General features: G+C 41.2%; 2 protein-coding genes across 8 annotated transcripts in view; both read left to right on the forward strand.

Moving 5' to 3' along the window:
- The first annotated feature begins 1 nt into the window (after position 1).
- On the forward strand, positions 2-10,354 carry stradb (STE20 related adaptor beta). Of its 4 annotated transcripts, none has more exons than XM_085152429.1 (12): positions 3-219; positions 599-923; positions 1,525-1,605; positions 4,042-4,144; positions 4,238-4,359; positions 4,452-4,560; positions 4,716-4,839; positions 4,960-5,131; positions 6,256-6,360; positions 6,464-6,720; positions 6,835-6,877; positions 7,010-10,354. In XM_085152429.1, exons 2-12 carry the CDS (start codon positions 912-914, stop codon positions 7,169-7,171), a joined length of 1,290 nt encoding a protein of 429 aa, XP_085008555.1. In that variant the 5' UTR covers positions 3-219; positions 599-911; the 3' UTR covers positions 7,172-10,354. The 4 variants fall into 4 exon arrangements, with proteins under 4 accessions (XP_085008558.1, XP_085008555.1, XP_085008557.1 ...); XM_085152431.1 differs by having other exon boundaries at positions 599-692; XM_085152432.1 differs by lacking the exon at positions 1,525-1,605 and having other exon boundaries at positions 2-219.
- Positions 10,355-12,908: 2,554 nt separating this feature from the next.
- The window catches only part of nbeal1 (neurobeachin-like 1), a 57,896-nt gene continuing 52,216 nt past the window's right edge, over positions 12,909-18,588 (forward strand). For all 4 annotated transcript variants that reach the window (XM_085152413.1, XM_085152416.1, XM_085152412.1 and 1 more), the window contains exons 1-2: positions 12,909-13,016; positions 13,528-13,927. In XM_085152413.1, the coding sequence (XP_085008539.1) occupies positions 13,877-13,927 (51 nt within the window). In that variant the 5' untranslated portion in view covers positions 12,909-13,016; positions 13,528-13,876. The remainder of the gene's footprint in view (positions 13,017-13,527; positions 13,928-18,588) is intronic.

The raw sequence follows: 18,588 nt of genomic DNA on the forward strand, positions 1-18,588 counted from the left end.
CGTCAGCAGTCCGTGTCAAATTAAAAGTCCTCTCAAAACATTTTCGCTGTGGCTTATTTTGTGGTTTGTCATTGACAGTAAAACTCGTTACTTTCCCATAAAGTAATACAAAATGAAGGAGCGGTGTGAGCTGTAAACGCTAAGTCCTTCAGCATAGCGGGGTGTCCTTGGTGTTTTTGCTTTGTTTATGTGAAAGCGCAGAGCTGCTGTGGGGTGAAGGTAAGCTGCTCCCTTTCTTCCCTCATATAACTGCCAGGTTTTACTTTAATGCTCAACCAGCCAAATATATATATATTGTATGAATGTTCTCCGCTACCAAAACAAAAGCTCCCATAAATGTCCTGACATTTAATATTTAATCCGTGCAACAACTAATTATCTAGCTAAAATGTGACAGTTAGCTTAACAGGCATATTAATTAATGGACGACAATAAAATAATAATCATCCACTGCTTTTACTGAAATGGCTGCAGTGAATGTAACCTTAAAGTGGGGATGAATTTGATTGCGAAATATGCCATGAGGACGACCTTTAAAAAAGAAAGAAAGAAAGAACTATAAACAAAGACGTTAATAATAGAGCACTCTGTTTTCCAGGATCACCCCCAGCCCTCAGTTTTCCCCAAAGCTAAAACAGCGACTCTCCTGAACGGGGACATTTCTTTCCATTTCCATCAGCTGATGCAGCCAGGTAAGCTGCAGCCTGGATGGATGAATGGCCGAGGCTGGATGTAATGCTGCTGCTGCTGCTGGCTGCTTTCTAGTCTAGTGGAGGTGTGGGGTGGTGGGGGGAGATTCTCGGTGTGTCTCACATTACATTGCTGCGCTCCCTCCATCGCGATCGGTCTCCTGCAGCCTGCGAGCGGATGAATGCCCGAGTCTGTGGTTTTGCCATCGCCAAAAGGACTCCATGTCTTTCTTGGTAAGAATATCGCTCCGCGTGTGGTTTTGCTTGGTTGATGCCCTCTGGTGTAGCTGAATGGGTGACTTGTTACTTGTATAGTCACGAATCAGTTGTCTCAAGCCGGTGCTGGGACATTCTGAGTTCAATCAGTCTTCTGTATAGACATTCAGAAATGCATTTGGCATCAGCCGGTTTCAAATCAGGTTTTTGTTAGTTTGTGAGTAACACAAGCAGTCAGCCTGTTATTATACATGTAAATCTGAGAAGGTTAGATATTAATACTGGCTACCTGTGCACATCCCTCACATCTAAATGGTGCATCTGATTATGTATGCAGCTCTTCTCTCACTCTTTTGGGACACATAAGCTGCCTCTTTGCTGCCTGTTACCATCACTCTAACTCTCTTTCTCCATTCACCATTTCCGATAAAAGCCCCGGTGAGAGTGCCTCCATGGCCTCTACTTCCCCTGTGCTTGCTTCTCTGCCTCATTTCACTCTGACCCTATCCAGTCCCCCGCGCTGCCTGGCAGCACATCTCCCTACACTTTCCACCCCCCTCCTCCTCCTCTTCCTTTAGAGCATGTCTCACATGTGCTCCTCCTCCCCCTCCTTCACTAGGACTGTTCCTGCATCTCCCACGCTCAGGTCCAGCCCATGGACATAGAGGAGCGCTATGAGGACATCAGCCACCAGTTCCTGGTCAGTAGCCAAGACTCTGTCAGCATGGAGACAGGCGTCACACTGATGGTCTTTCATCGTATTATCATTTGTCACCTGTCTGGAGCTGCCTATTACTTACTCAGTCTTGTTAAAGACAGTTTTAAAAGAGAATGAAATCATTTTAAAGATGACCTATTATGCTAATTTTTCTAACCTCTTTTTTTTCTCTTTGAAGTTTGAAATTAAAATGAAAGATTAGATTAGAAAAATTAGGTCTCAATGTAATGTAATATATTTAGACTGACTGGACCTGCAGAACAGTACAAGTGTGCAGTACAAGTCCCTACACCACGTTATACAACTTTCAAATATTTGTATACCAAGCTAGTAATTATGCCATGTTTATAACAGCCTAAATTTACATATGATTGACTTAAATTCTTATTCAGCATTTACAGCAGTCTGACAATTTTTGCCTCCTAGACGGCCAAAAATACACTGATAAGTGTACATACACTCACCACATTATTAGAAACTTCATTAGACCGTATTTAATGTGGTCATTCATTGGTGAATCAATATGTAGCTTAATAGGTTCCCTTTAACTCTGATAATAATACCTGAGGCTCCAATAAATTAGCATCCTACGATTCCCATGATGCAACTTTAAATTCTTACATTTTGAATGCTCTGCTATGTTATACCCTCAGGTTTTGGGGCGTTACTATGACATCATCAGACTTTACTCCAAAGCTCCTTCCCCCACCCCTTCACCAAAAACATTAAAATTTTCCAGTCTAGATGCTTTCTTCTATATTGAGTACTTTATATTTAATATGCATTATTAGCAACTTAATAATAATTATGAATGTACAGCTAATGTGTGATGTCACTTCCTCTTGCTGATGCAGCGTAAATCCTGGGGTGGAGTGTGTATCCCTGAAATCAGTCCAAGACATACGCAAGTGTCTCTGTGAAACAGACATCCCCAGAAAGCCTCTGCATCACTAATACTCCCAAGCATCCTCCCCTCACTCCCTCCCCTTTGTTCCTCTCTGTGTCACAGCGCCACCTGCTGGCAGCCACCTCACACAGTTGAAATAGAAACCCAATGTCACTGTGACACTTCAGCTCCTTTGAGGTTGTAGATGGAGAAGATTGTAGGGTTAAGTGGCAGCTGGTGGCTCAACAAATGGAGGAGGACAGGAGGAAATCCTGCCCATTGGTATTATTTTACATTAGCTGCTTGCTTTCAGTTTGTGAACACAACTGGAACAATTTCAGTGCAGTCAGTACAGAAATTAGTGGGAAAATGTTCAGTGAACACATCGGTGCTGTGTTCACGGTAAACATATTTGAGACTCGTCAAATATGTAAATGAATGTTTCCTTCTGCTCTGGGCTCGACTGCATTCCCTTTAAAACCTTACAGATATTTAGTTGTATGCAAAGATGGGATTGCTTGAATCAGGCAATCATTGCATTTAATTTACATTTAAATGAAATAATTAGGAAAAAGTGAAAATAACAGAATAATGATGATTCTTTTTTGCAGAAGAGATGCATTCAAATATTACAAAGTAGTGAATGTTGTAAATTGTGAAGACTGACTTTGATTTGCTCTATTTTTTTTTTTCAAAGCAATTATTGCATTTTTTTACTACACAACATGTACTTGATGTCTTTAGCTGTGGTGTTCCAGGATAAACCATTGTTCCGTCCCTGCTGACCTCATACACTTCTGTTGTTATTCAGAGACTTTACACCCTCGCGCCTTATTTATCTTCTCACACATAGCTGTTTAGGCATGTTAGTATCAACAAAGGTAGAGTTTATTCAGTGCTTAAACTCTGATGTCATCTGAAACAGAACAGACATACTTCCAGGGATTCCTCTCTTTAGTATTTTAGTCTGCTGTTTTTTGTATATTGTTGGACTATCACAGTGATTTAAATACCTTAGATATGAAGAGACACCCAAAGTCAGACTTTTCAGGATAAAATGGTTCGGTCAAAAAGCTTTTTAGTCTTTCCATCAGGCTTGCTCCACATTTCAGCACCAACACTGCTTCATAAGCACCAGAGAACAGGATACAGTCTGTGTAGATTACATGTCCTAAGACTCGCAAGTTTATAAAAACAAACTAATTTTGTTAGCAACATATACACATTTGTGCTTATAAACACTAATGATTTATTTGGGGAAATTGTGTATTGCATGACTTTTCTTAACCTCTTAAATACATCGTGGCACCTCTGCACTATTTGAAAAGCCATTTGCCAAAAAAAACCTTAGACTTTGCACGAGTTATGACAGAAACAGCATATAGTGTTGAGAGTGAGGAGCCAAATATGAAGACAGTCAGGACTGATGAAGGTCGCAGATGATTTCCTCTACATTTTAATCTGTGTATGTTCTCTCCTGAATCATGTTTGTTTCTGTTCTGCTGGCCTTGTTTGTGTGTACGTCTCTGCAGAGCTGTGACGGTTCTGAGTACACTCTGCAGGGCCCAGCGGGTGGCGATGACATCACAGGGTTGTCGGCTGAGCCGGCCCACTACCAGCTACTGTCAGAGCTGGGTAAGGACACACATCCAAGCATAAAAATGAGTTAAATATCTTTAAAAAAAAATAGCAGTGCAATTCACTTCATGCCGACTCACCGTGTCACAGGACGGGGCTTCAATAATCTGAGCCAAGTGAACATGGCTCGCCACATCCCTACTGGCCAGCCGGTGGCCGTCAAACAGACCAACCTGGACGAGTGCACCGAGGAGGAGCTGCTGCAGCTCATGGTGATTGGAGCCCTACATGCTGTCATGTATTTGAGATATATGCGGTTGTACACGTGTCTTTATCCACTGGATATTTCTATATTATATCCCAGAATGAGGTACTGCTGTCCCGTCTCTTCCGTCACCCCAACCTGCTGACTTCTCGCCTGGTTTTCAGCTCCTGCTGCCAGCTGTGGGTCCTGACACCGCTCATGGCCTACGGTCAGCCACAACCACACATCCACAGCTTTTTATCCTAATGTAGAAGCTTTCATGGCTTTTTTTGTTATTTTTCCTGTGCTGTGATTTTTATAATTCTAGCACTAGCTCCATAATTAGCTGTTCGACTGGTCTCTTCCCTCTGCTTTGCTGTGCAGGTTCTGCAGATACTTTACTGAGGACATATTTCCCAGATGGAATGAGTGAATCCTTGATAGCGTACCTGCTGTACGGTGTGCTCAAAGCATTGGAATACCTGCACCGGATGGGCTACATTCACCGGTCAGTGGAATGTACAAGACACTATAAAGCTAAGCTATAAGACAACATATGTGTTAGAAGGGGAAGAGTATTTGTATCTTTTGTAATGTGTATTTTTTACACCTGTATCTGTCCTCTCAGAGGGGTGAAGGCCAGTCATATCTTGCTGTCAGGGGAGGGGCGTGTTTACCTCTCAGGGCTCCACAGTGTTTACAGTATGATGCGTGAGGGCAAGAGGATGAGGACCGTGTTCGACATGCCCCACCACAGCCCGGCACTGCTGCCCTGGCTCAGCCCTGAACTACTGCGACAGGTCGGTGTCATGCTTCCGCTTCAAAGTGAATTCTGCACATCCCCAGCTCCAGATTTTTGCTCTGCCATACCTTGCATGATTCATACTTTAAAATAATGCAATAGTCAGTGAGACTATCTCATGTCTCTATGTTTGTGTTGTTAAACATTGCATCTGACCAATCAGATTGTATGGAGCCTTTGTTTATAGAAAATTCTCTTCTGGTGTTTTCTTTATTAGTTTATACAATATGATACAAATATTATCAAGTTAGGTTCCTGTTAGCCAAATTTAGGTTATTCATGTAGGTTTGCTAATGATGGCTTTTCAATTCAGTTCAATTTTATTTATACAGTGCCAACTTACAACAACAGTCGCCTCAGGGCGCTTTATATTGTAAGGTAGACCCTACAATAATACATACAGAGAAAAACCCAACAATCATATGACCCCCTATGAGCAGCACTTTGGTGACAGTGGGAAGGAAAAACTCCCTTTTAACAGGAAGAAACCTCCAGCAGAACCAGGCTCAGGGAGGGTTGGGTTTTTAATAGCATTAGCTAACTTCTTGGCTAATCCTAACTGAATAGTCAGACAACATGATTGGTCAGTTAAAATGACCAATGATGATGCAGAAACAACACCAACACAAGGATATCAGATCAGATCTTACTAGTGCAGCACTTTGGGAAGAGTGTAAACACATGTTTTAGTAGCTAAAAGTTACAGATGTTCCCTAAAAAGGACAGGTGAGCATGCCACTTCATCAGTGAGCTCCTCGCTTGTTACATCAGTTTTCTAAACACCAAGATAGTCCAGTGGTCAACGTCAAAGTGGCTACATATAAAGTCCACACAACAATAGCCAAACAAACGTGTATGTGTGTGTAAGAGGGCTCCTCACCCTACACACATGCTCTTTTAACTTAATTCCATCTCCATTTAAGCGTTTTGTTCCTATTGGCTGATCAGTAGGATGGTTGAAGGTTCTGTGCTAGATGACTGTATTTAGAGGACCAAACACTGGATCAAAAAAATCATCAAAAATTATGTTTGTTTGTTTTTTCTTTCGCTTTTGTTTTGTTTGTTTTTTTTAACTAAAATTTAGCCTGTTATACGTCTCCTCTTTGGTGTTGTCCTCAGTAGGACCTGCACGGTTATGGAGTCAAGTCAGACATCTACAGTTTGGGCATTGTGGCCTGTGAGCTAGTCAGCGGCAGGGTGCCTTTCCAGGACATGCCACCCACTCAGGTAATCAGCTATACCCAAACTGCTCTAGAAGAATGTGTAGCTACACACAAATGTTGACATCGTTGTCTATAGTTTGTGTCAGTGTGTGAATCTTGCCACTCAGATGCTGCTTCAGAAGCTGCGCGGTTCCCACTGCTGCCTGCTGGACGTGGCTCCCTTCCCGCTTGGAGAGCTGGGGGGTTTGAAGGTGTCGCGCTCTGGGGTGGACTCCGGCATTGGGGAGAGTGTGGCCACGGGGAGCCTGACACACAGCACCACCGCTCCTCCCACGGACCGACCTCAAAGCCCCGGACCCAAAAACCACTCTGCCACCCTCCACAACCTGGTCCAGCTGTGTCTGCAGCAGCAGCCTGAGCGCAGGTGATTTCAGTGAATCAGCAGTCAGATGGAATTAAAAAGAAATACAACCACATTCACCTACAGCACAGACACACAGACTTTAATGCTGGTGTTGGTTCTGTTTGTCTTCCACAGGCCATCAGCATCTGAGCTGCTGACCCACGCCTTCTTCAAGCAGGTGGGTTTCTTCAGTCGGACGTCTTCTTTGAAGGCAAAACTCCATAAACAGGACAAAGGCAATAAATTTAAAAGAGTAGGCTTTTATTTTGAAAACTTGATGTTTGACCAGGGACTTTCTGTTCTGTTACAGGTGAAGAGGCACACCAGTGACTCCTTCCTCAGTCTCATGTACCCAGCAGTGCCCCTCGCCAGTCCTGAGGACCTTCCAGTATCCAGCCCCCCCACCCCTTCCTGTCACACTCCAGCGTCAGCCACCGCTGACTCCACCGAGGCCATTTGGGATTTCTCCTAACTGCAGCATCTACACTTTCATTGACTAGCAAGCCAAACACAAGACAATCAAAGCAAAGCAATGAGGCCAAATTCTACTGTGCTTTTAATTTTTATTATGAACCCAACTCTCTGAGCCTTTTTAAATTGTTTTTGTAGCTTTTTTTTATGCTTTCTGAAGGTGACTTTTTGGGTCACAGAGTGGTGAGGCAATTGTGAAAGTGCTGGAACAAAGAAGCTGCTCTGATTTTATAGTAACGATAATAATGGGCCGTCAGCGAGCGAAAGGAATAAGAAAAAAACAAGTTGCTTGCTAATAATCACGCACTTCCTCTGAGATAAAAGCCCCCCTGTAAACAGTTGTGCATATGTTTGTGCGCATTTTGTTGTTTTTAAAATGTTATATCCATGTTTGCATTTTTTCTTTCAGGTGGGTGACTCTGGTACAACCAAGAAGTTATTTCCTAATAGTAACCACTTTTTGTAAGATATCATGTTTGTGTTGAATTTTCTTTAAAGTGGACCTATTATGCTCTTTTACAGCTCCATAGAGTTCCTCTGCATGATTCACAGTTCAAAGTCTCCCTTATTTGTCTCATCCTGGGCTTTTGTGCTACTCCTCTGTTCATGTTGTGTCTAAAATTGACCATTTCCATTCTACTTAAGCCTATTTTGTTCTGACTGGCTGCCCTTCGTTAACTCCTCTGTGTTCACAACCTGAGATGACGGTATTACTTTAACATGCTACAAATCCAAGAATAGAAAAAAACAAAATAGGTCCACTTTAAGGCACTGTGGTTTTAGACTGTGAATAGTGAAAGGTACACTACGTGAGATTTAAACATATGTGCATATATATTCATCTGTGTTAGATGTGTCAAGTTTTCTTCAGTGACAAAGTAAGGCAGTAGAAGTTGCCTTTATACTGATGCAAACAGAAACTGCTAATATCTAATCCAGCAAGCTTTTAACGGTTGTTTTGCCAAAGCGTAAAAAATACTGTACAGCCAAAAAAAGGTTAGTCTGCATACCAGTTAGCGTGCCTGTAGCGAGCTAGTTTGTTTCATGGCAACTCTTTATTAAATGTTTTGTTGACACCAAATTTGAAGAAAAGTTAAATTGAGGCCTTGGTTATTCCCTAAAATTATATATATATTGTTGACATATACTTATTTTTTTATATTCAAAAATTAAGCTCTTTGGTTTTACCACAGGTTACATTGTTTAAAGAACAGAACAACAAAACAACACATCCACAATCAGCTGTGTAAATGCATTCCTGCTGTAGGCTTGAACATATATGCACATAGAGTTCCTGTATAGTATCCTTAAAACCTGTCATACATCGGGAGGGGGGAGGGGGGGGACAAACTGTGCTATGAACAATAGAATACATGAGCAATAGAATATATCTAGTGTTCCGTGTAGTAGTTAGAAACCACAGGTAGAAATAGAAAAACAAAGTTTCCTGTCCCGATCATGAAAAGAAGATTTCTACTGTGCTCTATGACCACTTCTCCAATAATGCCTTTCTGTTTTACTGAACCGTGCATTTAGAATACAGTGATCTCTCTGTAACTGTGATTAAGTGTACTGTGTATGAAAACTGTGACTTACAGTACATATCAAATATGGTAGCTGTATGAGCCTTATATATATACACGTGTTATAAAAGGATACCGAATGTTTTGCCAACTTGTGGTCATGAATCTTTTTGCAGTTTTTGTCTTTTGGTGGTGTGATGGTTGGCACTGTTGCCTCACAGCAACAAGGTCCCAGATGGGTCAAACCTACCAGCTGCAGCCTTTCTGTGTGGAGTCTGCATGTTCTCCCTGTGCCTGCATGGCTTTCTTTTAGTACTCCAGCTTCTTTCCACAGTCCAAAGACATGCATCTTAGGTTAAGTGGTGATTATAAAATATGTTATGTGTATGTTAGGTAGATAAAGTGCTTTAAGTCGTAGAATAAAGCACTGTATGAATGTATGGTGAATGCGACACTCTGAATGTGAGTACGCTGCATTACGTTGTGAGAGACATTTAATACTAATACATAAATTTAGCTGGTTATTTTTCAAACTTCAAGAAAATTGAGTAGCAGAGTGGTCTGTTATTATATGCAATGCTCTCTCAAAGTTAGGTAGGTACTAGAGGGAACTCCAACAGGTCTCTCTCGTAGATGTTCTGCTGATCATCTTGGAGTAATGCTTGGCAAGTGTGAGGAGAAAGGACTCCCTTTTAACAGGAAGAGACTCCCAGCAATGCACAAGCTACAGAAGTAAGTAGAAGAAAATGTAATGACATATAATAGTGGCATAGAAAGACATGGAGAGTGAAGGGATGGCAGAGGAGAGGATGGAGGATGTTTTAAGCCTGTAGCAGAAAAACTGCGAGATGCTCTCATCCTTCAGAATTGTAAGTGATGCATTTATATATTCTGTAGATAGGACTTTTTCACTGTCTTTGTTTTAGGACTTTAGGAATTTCAATCAATCAATTACAGATACTCCTGATCTCAACTTATTATGTATATTAAGCCAGAGCTTCCCAAAGTGTGGGGCCCACCATTGAAGGGGGTGCGCGGTATAAAAAGGGGAAAAAAAACAAAACGCTTGGACACTGCTAGCACGGGGCGCCCACACAAACGCAAAGCAGGAGATGAAGCATCGCTGAATATGTTTCCAAACCAACTTCATTCTAAGCCAAAGACTAGAAAATATGGTGAAGCACATCTTCCTTTTGGCTTCACCTGCACAAGTGCCAAGGTAGGTCTCCCCTGCATAATTGGTTTTCCCTTCATTGGGAGCAGTGCTGGGCTGTTCAAATCACGGACAAACAGTATCCCACATTCTTTTTAGTTCACAAACACTTGTTGTAATGACTAACTACTCCAGACATTTTGGAGATGTTAGCTCTTTATACAGTAAAGTTACAGTGGGATAAAAATAATATCAGGCTGATCCTGCCACGATTTGTTCCCTGCTTCAAATCACGGACAAACAGTATCCCACAGTTGTTTATGTTTTTAAACCCATTTTGCATAGAGAGGCATTTTTTGAAAAATGTATTGATAGCAATGTTGAATATTATTACACAGGAAAAAAACAACTACATGTAAAATAATTACACCTTGACGCCTCTGCCTTTCTAAATGGAGGGACAGTAACTGTGTGTATATGTAAGCGTGTAAAACCTGAAGATAGTCAGATTAACAGTAACAGTATTATCTCATGTAAACAATAATGTGGCGCACAGCGTGACATGAAAAAAGGCACATACCTTTGACGTTGTGTGACGAACTCTGTATTCCTCATCCACACGGAAAGGCAAAAAAGGAGTTTTAAAATTCTCCGTTTTCGGTGATTCGAAACGCCGTTTACGTGTGGACTAAACAGCTGCGATTTCAAAAATACCCGTGTAGGTGTGGAGTTAGTAGTTAGTAGTAGTTTACTTTCTTACTACCTGTAATTTATTGCAGGTTACTTGTATTTGCTTAATCGTTTACTAAATGTTTGACGTGTGAAATAAACCGCAATGGAGCAAAATGTGGGTGTGTGCGGTTGGAGGATGTGTTTGTGTGTGTGTGTGCGTGCGTGCGCGCGCGGGAGGGGGGGCGCGAACATTTTTATTGTAAAACAAAGGGGGGCCCAGCAAAAAAAGTTTGGGAACCACTGTATTAAGCAAATCTGTCCACAGGATCCATTTTTCCATTCCAACCTCTCTACCACCACGGGCAAGCACAAAGGGCTGTCAAAGGATGTCAAGGCCGAGATTGTAGTTCTCCACAAGGCTGGAATGGGCTACAAGACCATCAGCAAGAAGCTTGGTGAGAAGGTGATCAGTGGTCAGACAAAACCAAAATGCTTGGAGGAAGCAAAATGGTGACTATGATTCAAGAAACACCATTCCCACAGTCAAGCACGGAGATGGAAATATTATGCTTTGTGGCTGTTTTTCTTCTAAGGGTACAGTACAGCTTCAATCCATTGAGGGAAAAATGGACGGAGCCATGTACTCTTTAATCTTGGATGAATACCTCCTTCCCTCAGCCAGCATGACAATGACCCAAAACATACCTCCAAGGCCACATAGGAGTGGCTAAAGAAGCACATTAGGGTCATGGAGTGGCCTCAGGCCTGACCTCAGTCATGTAGAATTTTCTGTGGAGAGAGCCAAAGCTTTAAGTTTATGACAGTCAGGAAACCTAAAGGATTTAGAGAGTTTCTGGAAAGAGGAGTGGGCCAAAATCCCTCATGGGATGTGTCCAAACATGGCGACCAACTACAAGAAACGTCTTAGAGCTGTGCTTGCTAACAAGGATTTCTCCTCCAATAATAACTCATTTTTTGCTTGGGTTGCCAATACTTGCCAATACCTGGTTTGCCTCTTATCTGTAGTTAATGTTATTTAATTTAATAACTGTACAGTACTCTCTGTATATAGTAACAACTGTCCTTAATGTAAATATGTAAGAAAAATTGTGTATGTCCTGTGTACTGTTTGTTTGTATATGTGTCTTTTTGGCTGCTGTTACAACCAAATTTCCCCTTGTGGGACAATTAAAGGATTATTCTATTCTATTATTCTTATTTCACTCATGACATGCAAATCAGTTCATAAAGTTAATGTCATGTGATTTTTCTGGATTTTTGGTTGGTATTCTGACTCGAGCCATTAAAATCAAACTACCATAAAAATTAAAAAGACGTTATTATAAAGACTCTTCATTTCTCAATGAATAAATGTATCACTGATGTGAACTCGTGACATATGCACATTAACCCCCCACGACGCATTTAAGTGACAGAAGGAACATCAATTATTATTGCTATTACTACTATTACTATTATTATTATCATTATTATTAGTAGTAGTAGTAGTAGTAGTAGCGGCAGTATTAATTCTTTCTGCATATGACCATTTCTAGAGGTCTGAAAATTGTAGTTTTTCTCAGCTCCACTGGGCGGCAATAGAAGATCAAAACAAACAGACCGTAACCCAACCCCTAGCAACCACGTAGGTCCACATCGACAACGTAAGTGAGTGAAAACTGTCGCAAATACTCTGACTATTGTCATATACATCAGAAGCATATTTTGTCACTGTTCAACAGCTTCATTTTTAAACGATAAGTAAGTTATTTCAAAAAAAAAAAAAAAAACACCCTTGCCTTCATGAACGCCTTCGAGTGGCTCGTTTTTGTATTTTCGTGCTAGACGCTGCAGTCTCTTGTTTATCCGGTTCCCCCACCAAATTAAAATCCCCCTTTACGCTTGTTATACTGTACACAGTATATTACGTACTGAGAAGTAAAGTCTAGTAAAAGTACAATATTACAATATTCCTTTTTACACTTACTTTTGCTTTGGACTATATATTAGGCATGTCTTTAGTTCTTATAACTATAGGACCAGAACATGTTGTTATTTCGAGCCATTACACTTTCCTAAATGGTACTATATGCCCACTAAGACAGCAAGATAGACCACAACCCATAGTTTCCATTTAGGGAGAGTAAAATTGTGGCTCCCTTGAAATAAACATCATATAAACTTAAGAAGCTCCTTATGGTGTTATATTTAGCTTTTTACATGTAATTATTTTAATTTCATTAAAGTATTCTACTTTATTTATGACATTTTGATTATGAAGGTGTTTACAGTTTTGGCAGCTGTAACACCGGTGTTTTCCAAATTTTGGAGCTAAATAAAATATGTTTATTTTATAGAAATCAGTCGACTCTTATTTTGAAATAGGTCAAAGCGTTAGTCCACAGGAAGTCGCTGTGCGTCCTTGTTGTCGGACGCTGGACGTAAAACCAACTACTCTGGAAACGGTGTCAGTGACAGTTGGTCTTTTCTTTGCACAGGTGAGCGGTCTGCAAGTTATCGATAGGTCTATTTTTATTTCTGGTGTTTTTATCGGTTTATTACTTTCATGTGAGCGCTCTGTAGCCGGGCAGGCATTGGCGGACGAAGCGTTTGTGTCACATGAGGAGGAGGAGAAATGGTGGCTTAAAAAATAGAAAAAGGCTCTTTTTTTGACAGACAGCTAGCTTATAGCGAGCTTGGTCAGGTAAGGTTAACTACACAGCAGTGTTTGCCCAGGGTGGCCGAAGAGACTGTACGGATTACGCTAGTTATTCAGCTTATCAGAAGAGCACATAGAAAATAGGCATGTTTATATGTATGTGTTTTGTCGCGTAGTTGACCGCCACAGTACATCTGAGCTCGGAGCCAGCTGGGCTGCTCAAAGTACACAGGGAGTAACGTTACTGAAAGTATTTTGTTGCTCGCGGTTGATAGCCTTGCCATTTGTCTTACAGTGACCAAACATCCGCCTCCATCATATGTAATTGTCTGTGTTGTTATCCTTCATAGCGCAAACGCTGCTGGGAATACCTCCAAGAAGAAGAACCGGGAGGGGGAAAAAAGTGGGAGTCGAGGCCCAGCTGCTCCAACAATTCCAGCTATTGCACTCCGGGGGCTTCACATTTCTCCTTTGCCATGGAATATATTTTTTAAAAGTCTCTCTCTATCAGGCTGTTGCCTCAACACGTTGCACAGCTTTCCCCACTCTTTTTAAAAGGACTATCACACCTTTGTCAGAGTTGGTAAGTCATGAGCACTGAAGCAATGAAGCCGTTTAGCTCATGACGGGGAACCATGAAGCAGCCAGGGAAGTGACCTCTGTGGACACCGCAGCCCGAGGGTGCCCCTCACTGGCACCATGGCATCCAACGAGAGACTGTATGAAGTCTGGATGCTCTACTGCACCAAGGTAAGGTTTCTCCTTTTCCACACACACACACTTCCCCTGTGGAAATGTCGCTGGTGTGAAGTAATGGACCGAGCGAGGGCATTTCCTCCCTGGCAATTGCCAGGGAAGGTTATTCACTCATGCTATTTATGTTTTTTGAAGTCTAGCAACAGATTAAGCCCATTTGCTCTGACAGGCTGTGGTTATGAGAAAGTACAGCCTGTGCTGACAGACAGGTTGAAGGCAAAGACAATTAGTGCATTGCGGTAAAAGGCAGACTAATGAAATTGCTTGTAGATCCTGAAGGAATTATTGCAGCGAGACACATTGTGTTTATAAATGAATAATTAATTCACTGAGGACAAATTTTGTCATAACGTCAGGTGGATGTGGTTTCTAATGAATGTTAAATTCAACCCCAGCGAGGATGCATTCTTAAATGTATCATGGTCGTGATATGTTGTTAATGCTCCCTTACTTTACCAGTAGAGATGAATGAAGGCACGCCAGAGTAGAGACAGCACCCTTTGAGTCAGCTCTTGGCAAGATTTAATTCACTCTGTGATAAAGCATGCGCGCATCCTGCCGTCCAATCAAACCGGGCTGCCTGAGCCGCTCCTCACGTGAGCCTGGCTGCAGTCACACTACCTACCTCCCACAGTAATCCCTCACAATAACGCACTGTGCATAGCCCTCTGAGAAGTGTGGAGGGCTGTGAAGCTGTTACACTTATTTTTAGATTACGACATCCAATAATCCTCATCCTGAGAAGTAAAGCATTTGAATGCTGACACACATGGAGTGTTTAATACCAGCGAGCTGGGTGCCTGGGGTCTCTGAGATTGTTGCAGTCACCTGTGAAAAAGTGAGCATATACATTACATTTGCTCTAGCAGGACTTCTTTGCATTGACTGAGCATTATATTGCAGGGAAGGATCATTTCATTCGAGCCTGGCTTTCAGCCAGAGTCCACTGAGCTAATCTTTATGTCTGCATGAAGCAAAAGAGATGTGGCGAGAGATGCATTCTAATATATATGATATACATGTGCACGTACAGGTGAATTGAATCATAGTTGATCTTGTTACAATGCTGGGATACACTGGAGCTTTGCATTCATACTAATGCTATTTGACAAGGACACCTCTGAAGCCCAGAGCCTGTTAAATCAGCACTAGGGAGATCTACACAGTATGGGGCAGACCATTTTAATGATATGGTTTGTGTGTGGGTGTGTGGGTTGTCTAGCCTTTAGTCACATGGTCTAAATTGGTCAAGGAATGTCTCTTTCTGAGGCTTGACTCTTGTCTGAGCTCTGAGACCAGCCACACTGTGTCCCACCAAGTGGTTAACTACGACCGGCCTCTTATCACAACTTTTTCTTCCCAACTCTTTCTCATTGCAAAGTAGCGAAACATTTTCCTTGTTTTCAGGGCTTCTGCAGGTCATTAGAAAATCTTAAACGGTTTGAAGGGCAGACGGTGCTCTGTCCTTGTTTTTATTCAGTGAGCTCTGCAAAAGCTTTGGGCTCCTTTATGAAATGGTGTAGGACGCCTGATCTTAAAGGAGCTCTTATTGATTTATTAATAACACCCATGGCTGCTAAGTGAAGTGGTCTTTGCGGGCAGTTCGTTCAAACCTTTATTGGCCAAAACGGTGGACACACTCAAGACTGCCTTTGATTATTATTCATGTATTTTTCCAAAAGCTAGGAGACCAGCTGTGTGTATATTAAGTATCAGTAAAAGAACAAGGTTGACTTGGATGAAGCAACCAGGTAGGCGATTGTTATGTAGCTAAGTTACATCTAGCTGGCTGGCTGACTGCCCCCATGTTGGCTTTCAATGTGAAAAGTCGATACTATTTAACTTTATGACTTTACATCATTTACATCCCCAACTGCCATTTCAACTCATATATGACTTTGCTAGTCACAGTGATAGCATGGCAACAGCTAGTTGAAGATGACCAGCTGAGGTACGAGAACGCGCTACATATTAGCCCAGAGACAGTATAAAAGATTCAAAAACGTAGCTACTATGATGTCACCCAATGTCCAGTTATGAAGCCTTGATATGAGTGTTTCCACTGACGCCATGTTTATTTACAAAACAACAACAACAACAAAAACAGGATGAAGAAGTGCAGCTCTGACTGTGAAAGCGCTGCTCTTTTGGCTAACATCTTATAATTGACAAGTGATTACCCAAAGAACGTACCACAGATCCATTCTGAAAAACAGTTTAAGCAAGATTTACAAAATGATTAAAAACTCAGGAGTGAGGTCACTACAGAGAACTATAGGTCTCTAACTCTAAATAGTTTTGTCCAACAACAGCTTACGTCATTTGGTGGTCTTCAGGATAAATTTTTCATTTATTTATTTCAGTTTTATTTTTTTTATTTTTTTTTTAAATCTCTTCCACATTAACTTCCTTTTTCTGACCCATAAGCTACAACTATATTTTATACTGTCTGTCCGTTAGCCAGAAAGATGACTCGGCATCAGGTTTTGGTCCTGAAAACCAAACAGTTTGACTCGAACACTCTGCTGACGCTAACCAGCTTTCCCCTGATGGCCAAATTCCAGGATGGGCTTCATTACATAGATATAGCTATTTTATAGCCAATTTCACCTAACATTAACTTATCTGCAAATTCACACAAATTACATAATGCCTAACTAGCAGCTATTTGGCTAAACCTAGTTTGCTTTTTCACTAACAGTGTCACTAGCTAAGTTCTATCTGATGCCACAGCCTTTGTGTTTGTTTTGTTGTCTGTATGTGGAGCTTGTGTTGAGTCTTTGTGCTGGGAGCCAGAGTAAGGCAATATGAATAAGCATAAACGTCACATTCTTTGGATTTTCATGGAAAATTTGACTCAAGTCCTTGATATTGAAATCAGACTGCATGCTGTTAGAGGCAACAAAGAGCGTCAGGGAAAATCTACTGTTCGAATTAGGTTGGAGTCCTTTTAAACATTAGCAGTAAAAAGCAATTAATACATGAAACAACTGCCTAATTTTCAATGAAATGCTAGTAAAACACACAGTACTGCATTTAAGCTATAGTTTAAACTTTATAATAACCTCTAATTCAACTTTCAATGATAATGCAATTTATCATAGAGTTAGTAATTTGCAATATTATAACACTTTTAAGACTTAATGATTATCCTGAATGCTGTATTAACTCCTGAAACTTGACTATGTGACTCAGTTAGATGACTTTGGAGGCATCTGTCATATTTGTGTACTCATCCTGATACACACCTCTTTCATGTGCCTTGCCTGGTTAATCACTGACAACAGTAGAGTCATGGCAGCCTTTAGTGTCAGAGGTTAATACTGGCACTGTTGTCTAAGGAAGACTCATTTAGGTGAGTGGTGTTGACAGTAGAAGCTTTTACAACACAACCAGCCCTCGGCTCCATTGGGAGAACCAGCTCGTCCTGTTCTGTCAGTCAGATGTCTGCTTTCTGATTATCTCTCTCTGAATCATTATCATTCCCCTGACCACTTGGTTCCTGGTACTGAAAGAGGAAGAGGCAATTTTGTGTTTAGACGGACGTGTGTCTCTCCTAGAAGTTTGACTTATGGCATTATAAAACTACTTTTGAATACACTTTAAGCCAGAAGTGGCAGCTGGCCTTTTGGCATACTGATGAAGTCAGAAATTGTTGGTTGAACAGCTGTAGCATCAGTTCCAGTGTGGAGAAGTGTGCAGGAGTTGGTGTTTGTGTATGCACCAGGTCATATTAGCCATATCTGAACACAACATCACAGCTTTATCTATTTATACATCATGTCTATTATTTGGGTAGGGTAATTTATGAAAAAACAAATAATAAATTAGGTGACTTCAGATTACACTCAGCACCATATGTTGCTGGTATACTGGCCTTTGTTTTCCCTTGTTGAATGACAAATGTGTGTTTATAGTGTTTTTGTTTTGTTTCATTCATTTCTTGAAACGGTTGTCGACTGTAGTTTATAACAATTGTTAGGACTATTTCCTACCACAGATTGATGCACATTTGGTGCTGTTTTGAGTATTTAGGGAAGTATAGGTGGGCAGAATGTAGTATTTTGTCCTCCAGTGCAGTTTCAGGCTGTGCACTCTAAAGTTTTGAACACTATTATGTAAAATAATATTTACCTTAAAGTCAGAAGGTCAAAGGAATGCTTACTGTATCTTTGACCTTTCGATATATATTGCTAGTAGGGAATAGTTGGGAAACATAGTAAAAGCTTAGTCTGTATGATTACATTTACATTGTTTGAAAAGTACTGTTGGTATTTATTATTTAAAGCTTCTAAAGCTTCTAAATTAATGTATTGGTAGATGTCAGTTATTATGTTGTATGCATTTCAATGAGAATCTGCAGACTAATTCCAGTTTGCTTCTCTGAGTTATAGTGAAGCAGAGAGGTCGCAGACAACAGCCAAGATGCTTATGTAACGAGCGATCCTCTTCGCTGACTGTCATTGGTTTGTGCCATAGTGTTGTCCCCCAGCAGCGGCTGGTGGCTGCCGGCATACAGTGGCGCAGTAGCTCTGCTCTCTCGCCAGTGTTTTATCCAGAAGGGCTTGTCAGACAGTGGAGGGTTTAGCAGATTCCTGAATCGTGCCAGTTCCGCTCTTAAGGCCATTGTGTGCTGCAGAAAAGCCTTTTTGATT

The sequence above is a fragment of the Neolamprologus multifasciatus genome, chromosome 23 (assembly GCF_963576455.1).
Source record: "Neolamprologus multifasciatus chromosome 23, fNeoMul1.2, whole genome shotgun sequence".
NCBI lineage: Eukaryota > Metazoa > Chordata > Actinopteri > Cichliformes > Cichlidae > Neolamprologus > Neolamprologus multifasciatus.

Excerpts from the sequence above, each read along its gene's own strand:
- stradb (XM_085152429.1), top strand. Across the intron at positions 4,360-4,451 it reads AGGAGCTGCTGCAGCTCATG|AATGAGGTACTGCTGTCCCG; the intron begins GTGATTGGAGCC and ends ATTATATCCCAG. Across the intron at positions 5,132-6,255 it reads GCCCTGAACTACTGCGACAG|GACCTGCACGGTTATGGAGT; the intron begins GTCGGTGTCATG and ends TGTCCTCAGTAG.